Source organism: Mobula birostris, chromosome 18 (assembly GCF_030028105.1).
Source record: "Mobula birostris isolate sMobBir1 chromosome 18, sMobBir1.hap1, whole genome shotgun sequence".
Lineage (NCBI taxonomy): Eukaryota > Metazoa > Chordata > Chondrichthyes > Myliobatiformes > Myliobatidae > Mobula > Mobula birostris.
Genome location: NC_092387.1, coordinates 18,226,010 through 18,232,009, shown reverse-complemented (window position 1 = coordinate 18,232,009; position 6,000 = coordinate 18,226,010). Strand labels below are relative to the sequence as shown.

At 46.8% G+C, this 6,000-nt stretch overlaps 1 protein-coding gene across 1 annotated transcript in view; it reads left to right on the top strand.

Annotated features, from left to right (window-relative positions):
* The first annotated feature begins 360 nt into the window (after nt 1-360).
* Nucleotides 361-6,000, top strand: part of LOC140211984 (sorting nexin-27-like) — a 135,924-nt gene continuing 130,284 nt past the window's right edge. Inside the window, exon 1 of the mRNA XM_072282294.1 lies at nt 361-685. Coding sequence (XP_072138395.1) covers nt 408-685 — 278 coding nt within the window. The 5' untranslated portion in view covers nt 361-407. The remainder of the gene's footprint in view (nt 686-6,000) is intronic.

The following is a 6,000-nucleotide window of genomic DNA, read 5'->3' as shown; positions in this document are numbered from 1 at the left end:
CCTTTTCCTCCGCAGAATCCGCTGAGTTCTTATAATCGTTCATATTATTATCCAGATTCCAACTCTGCTTTTACGTCTCCAATATCAGTTTCAGGGCTCTTCACAACATATAATCACACTAGCTTTAATGAAAATACCAATGGAAATGTTTTTATTTTATAAAGAAAACTTCTGCTTCCAACTTGTTTTATTAACGGGAGCTAATTTGTCCGGGATTTATTATTTGCCCTAATTAAAAATGGCAGTTCCAATTCTATGGACGAGGTGTGAGGTTTTGGCGTAACATCAAGAGTCCGGCGGAAGGCGACGATGCTGTTCTTTAGTTCCGAAATTTTCCTTCCCACCGCCTTCGATGGTTCACGTGATGGGATGAGCGTGTGCAGCGGTGTGTGAGGTCCGTGCCGAAGATGGCGGATGAAATCGGGAGCAGCGGGAAGCGGCTGGGCTCGGGCTCGGACTCTGAGGCGCCCACACCCACTGAGCCGAGCCGGGGGCCGCGGCTGGTCAAGATAATCAAGTCGGAGACGGGCTACGGCTTCAACGTGCGGGGCCAGGTGAGCGAAGGCGGGCAGCTGAGAAGCATCAACGGCGAGCTGTACGCTCCGCTCCAGCACGTCAGCGCCGTGTTACAGGGCGGCGCGGCCGAGAGAGCCGGCGTCCGCAAAGGAGACCGCATTCTGGAAGTGTAAGTAACGGCGGTCGGGAGGGAGGGAGGGAAGTAGACAGGCTGAGGAATGCCGGAGATCGGCCGCGGGCAGTCACAGCATCAGAGAGAGGGTACGCCCCTTCCTTCGCTTCTTCCAACATCGAGCCACTACTCACATCCCCTTCTCCTCACGCTCCCCAGCTGGATCCCCTTCTCCAATACCACTTACCCCCTTCCCCGGATCCCCTTCTCCTACACCAGTTACCCCCTTCCCCGGATCCTCTTCTGCTATCTCACTCAACCCCGGATCCCCATCTTGTACCAGACCCCTCCCCACCAGGCAGGGCTCCTATTTCCCCCCTCAGCTGGATTTCCTCCTGTTCCCCCTCCCTCAGTTGCATCTCCTTCTCCAAGCCCACTCACCTCCAGGATTCCCTTCTCCTACCCCCCCCCCCCAGCTGGGTCCTTTTCTCCTACCCACTCACACCCCAGATCCTCTTCTCCTATTCCACTCAATGGCCCCCCAGATCTCCTTCTCCTATCCCCTCCCCCAGCTAGACCCCTGTATCCCACCCACCCCACGTTGGATCTTCTTCTCCCATACCACTCCCCCACAGCCAGATCACCTTCTCCTATCACCCCCCCCCATCCGGATCCCCTTTTCCTATCCCTCCCATCCGGATCCCCTTCTCCTATCCCTCCCATCCGGATCCCCTTCTCCTATCCCTCCCATCCGGATCCCCTTCTCCTATCCCTCCCATCCGGATCCCCTTCTCCTATCCCTCCCATCCGGATCCCCTTCTCCTATCCCTCCCATCCGGATCCCCTTCTCCTATCCCCCCCATCAGGATCCCCTTCTCCTATCCCCCCCGTCAGGATCCCCTTCTCCTATCCCCCCCCGTCAGGATCCCCTTCTCCTATCCCGCCCATCCGGATCCCCTTCTCCCATCCACTCATACCCCGGATCCGCTTCTATCCCTCTCAACTCCCAGATCCCCGTCTCCTACCCTCCCCCCCCCCACAGCTGATCACCCATATCCTACCCGCCCACCCCCCCCCTGCTGGATCCCCTTCTCCCATCCCTTTCACTCCCCGGATTGCCTTCTAATCCCCCCTCTCCCTGCCGGATCCCCTTATCCTACACCCGCCCCTCCCTCCCGGCCCCAGCCAGATCTCCATTTCCTATTCCCCCCCCCACCCTCAGCTGGATTGTCTCTTATTCCCCCACCCCAGCCCAAACCCCTTCTCCAAACCCGTTCCCACCCCCCAGCTGGATCACCTTCTATCTTCCCTCGCGGTATGCCCCTTGGCTACCCCGTACCCCTCCGGGGATGCCCCTTGCCTACCCTGTACCCCTCCGGGGATGCCCCTTGCCTACCCCGTACCCCTCCGGGGATGCCCCTCGCCTACTCTGCCCGCCCATGTGCCCCTCACCTATCCTGTACCCCTCCGGGGATGTCCCTCATCTACCCCGTCCCCTCCGAGGTGCCCGGTCCTGTCCCCATTTTCCCACCTCACAAGCCTCACACCTGCCACCCCTAACTGTACATTTCCTAATCCCCACCACCCCCAGCTCTTCGTCCCTAACCCTGTCCTCCCTGTTGCCACTCCTCGTTTCCCTGCTCACTCTTCCCCAACCTTCCTCCTCCTTCCCGCACTCTTTCCACACTATAAATTAATCAAATCATATTACTTCTGCTCTTTGCCTCTCCTAGACTGATATGCACCGTGCACCCACATTGGTTCCCCCTCCCATCCCACTTAGAACCCTTTTCCGTCTCTCTCGGACCAGTACTGCCTCTAATTTTGAAGAATCTATATGGTGTATTTGTCCGAAGCCTCACAAGTCTTTTGCAAAAAGCAATCATAATTTTGGACTGGGTCCAGCAGTGTATCCCTTGGCATTGTTTGTGTAACATGATGCACATGAATTTCTGTTTATGATTTTTTATGGGAACTTCCCCTTTGTGTCTGTGTATTTTCTCACTAACTACCTGACCATCAACAATAGCTTTCAGCTTGTGCAAAGATGTTCAAATTGCAGTGTGTTTGCTGACCGTAGCCCAAGCTGCATTTGATTTTTGGATTTTATTTAATATGACACTTCCTGTGATTTAACTTGTGTGTTCAGTTTGTCCTGGTCAATCTCTCCTGTTTTCTGGGTCAATTAACTTGTTTCAGAATTACGGCCTCTCCTTTTAACTGCATTCCTTCCATTTTTCTCTTGGCCATGTTTTGTAGCTGGAACACAAATGATCTGTTAGCCCATGAAACGTCACAGGTAAATGCTGTCACCTAACAGTGCAGAGTAAAGGAGTAAGTCGCTTAAAATATGTCATGCCTGCTTTAATTTTAATAGTAAAGTTGCCACTACTCAAGTAAAATGGATATTAGTGTAAGATTTATGAAAAAATATTTTGAGAAGCCATGATGTAAATGACCAGAACAAAGCTTCGTTGTTACCGTTGGAAACTAAACTAGTTTTAGTTTTTCCATTTTTCAGCATATATCCTATATACTAATTATGCAGTGGTTATGTGACCTCAAAGTGATTGATTGCTTAGCATTATAACAACTTAATTTACACTGTGTTATTGGGAAATATCACAGATCTTGTTATCAGTAATTTATGAAATGGCATCACAGAATATTACAGCACAGCTGGTGTGTTTGGCCTGAAGGAGTTGTCTTGCTAATTTATTCTACTTTTCTTTACCCTGGCCATCATAGAAACTTTTTTTTTGAAACTTTTAATCATTTCCTTTATACACTATTGTGCATTCTGCTCCCATCTCTGTATCTACTGAGACATTCCATCGTTGAACAATCTTTCGCTGTGCAGAACTAATTAATTCTCCTAAGTTCTCCCCTGTTCCCTTGCTGCTTCCCAGTTACTCGCTGACTGGTAAGTGGGAAATCCTATTTTGCTATCTTCATGAAAGAAAGCCCCATCAATATTTTGATTCAATTGTTGCTTTTGTTTTGTTGATAGAGTTCCAGTTTCTTAACTTAGTACCATTATGCATCTTCTTTGAATGAACACTTTTTAGCATTAGAGAGCTGTCCCAATGTGATTAAATGGGTGTTATCAGGCAATAACTGGTCTTGCATCTTAAGAGGAAGATACAATGGGTGATCAAAGGTTGGGAAAATATGTAGGGTCTTAAAGAGGCAAAGAGCAGTGGAGTGGGTTGAGACAAGTAAAAACACAAAAATAAGAAACGACACTAAAGTGATAACTGGAGAGAGTCTCCAAAACTGAGCTGGGTGGTTAGGCCTCAGATTTGATTTCAAGAACGTCAGTTTTGAAATCAAATTGTTGCTAAAGCTTTTCACTATATCTTGGTATATATGCCAATAATAGACCAATTCCAATTCCCAGTCTGTGGATCAGTATGTGTGGTGGTTGAAAGCAGAGTATTGTGAGTTAGGTTTTGGGCAGCGGCAGTGTAGATGACTTAATGAAACTACATTGCCATGCCATTTTAATTAGAAATGTCGAAGTTGTGGTTCATTTTGTCAGACCTATGGAGCCCACAGATGCCTTGGATGTAGATTTTTGGTACTTTCTGGGTTTGTTTTTCTGAGGCATGGGAGATGTTTAAACTTGGTTTTCCCCCCATTGGAAACTTTGTTCCTAATACTGGGATTTGTCTATGACATCCTGTAAAATACATGCATATTAATGGTGAAGTACTTTTAAGTCTTATGTATCTAAAAAGTTCAGAGCTAGATGCACCAATTCTATTAATTAAAGCAGTGGCTGAGCAGGTTTGATGCTATTAAAGCACAAGTTCAATTGAGCATTTGAAATTATGTTTCACTCTGTCAAGGCTTCTTGGTTTAATTGATTGCATTTTTTTTGGGCAGCAATATGTAACTTTGGCTTCCTTGAAATTTCTGGCACTCACTAGATAATTCTTGGAAAGAGTCAGCATATGACTGATGAATAATTGGCCAGTTTCAGTGACTGTGACAGGATGAGTATTGTTAGGGGCCAGATAGGCTAAGTGACCCACTCCTACAGTGTGTCCTTTTGCGTTCTGTTTCTGAGGAAATGGTTTTAATGTTCAAAATAAATTTATTTTTAAGGTTCACCACATACTACCGTGATATTCATTTTCTTGCGGGCATTTCGAAGTATGCTTACAGTAGACAACCCTGAGATTCATCTTTTCCACAGACAGCCACGAATCAAAGAAAACCAGGGAACCTATTCAAAGCAAAACATCACCTCTCTCTCCATGCACAACAAACAAACCGTGCAAACGGCCATTAGAACATCAATACCCCTCTGCAGAAAAATACAAACCGTGCAATGGGCAACAAAGACATCAACCCACCCTTCGCGCAAGTGGCAACAAGAACATCAACCCACCCACCCCTACCCCCTGCATTCACAGTGAATACAAAGGAACACAATAGAATCAATGAAACAGTACACTCAAAGGCAAACAATCAGTGTCCAAAAGTGCAAATACAGAAAGAAAAACAAAATAATGATAGTAAATAAAAAAGAATTAAATATTGAGAACAAGAATTGTAGAGCCCTTGAAAGTGAGTCCATAGGTTGTGGAATCAGTTCAGTGTTGTGGTGAGTGAAGTTATGCACTCTGGTTCGGAGGCCTCATGGCTTCTTAGGCAGCCTTTTGGGATTGAAGATGACCTGCTTCCACTCTGCTGTGTGAGAACTACAAACTCTTCCACCGGTGGAACGAAAGCCTAGCAGTTAGCGTAACACTGTTACAGTGTCAGTGACCTGGGGTTAATTCCGCTGCTGTCTGGAAGGAGCTTGCATGTTCTCCCTGGTTTCCTCTGGATTCTCCAGTTTTCTCCATCCCAAAGGCGTTGGGGTTAATGGGTTACGAGAGTGTAATTGGGTAGTGTGGGCTTGTTAGGGCAGAGGATGTTACCATGCTCTATCTCTAAATAAATAAAACAGATTAGCAGGAGGTAAGGCTGTTTATGGGGTGGTGAACTCCTCCTTTCACAGAACCTCTGTGCCCTTGACGCCCTCCTGGATGATGCCCCTCCAACTTAGTCATGGACCGGCGGTTCCCAGGAGTCAACAGGGATGTTATAATTCTTCATGGAAGCTTTGAGAATATCCTTACATCTTTTTCTCTGCCTGATAATCTCCTGTCATGACAAGACATGGAATAGAATTTGAATCAGGTTTATTATCACAGAAATATGTTGTGAAATTTGTTTTTGCGCTAGCAGAACAGTACAATGCATAAAACGTTGCTGTACGTTACAAGACGAATGTAAATAAAAATAAGTAGTGCAAAAAGAGAACAAATTAGTGAGATAGTGTTCATGAATATTTTTGGAAATCTGATGTTGGAGGAGAT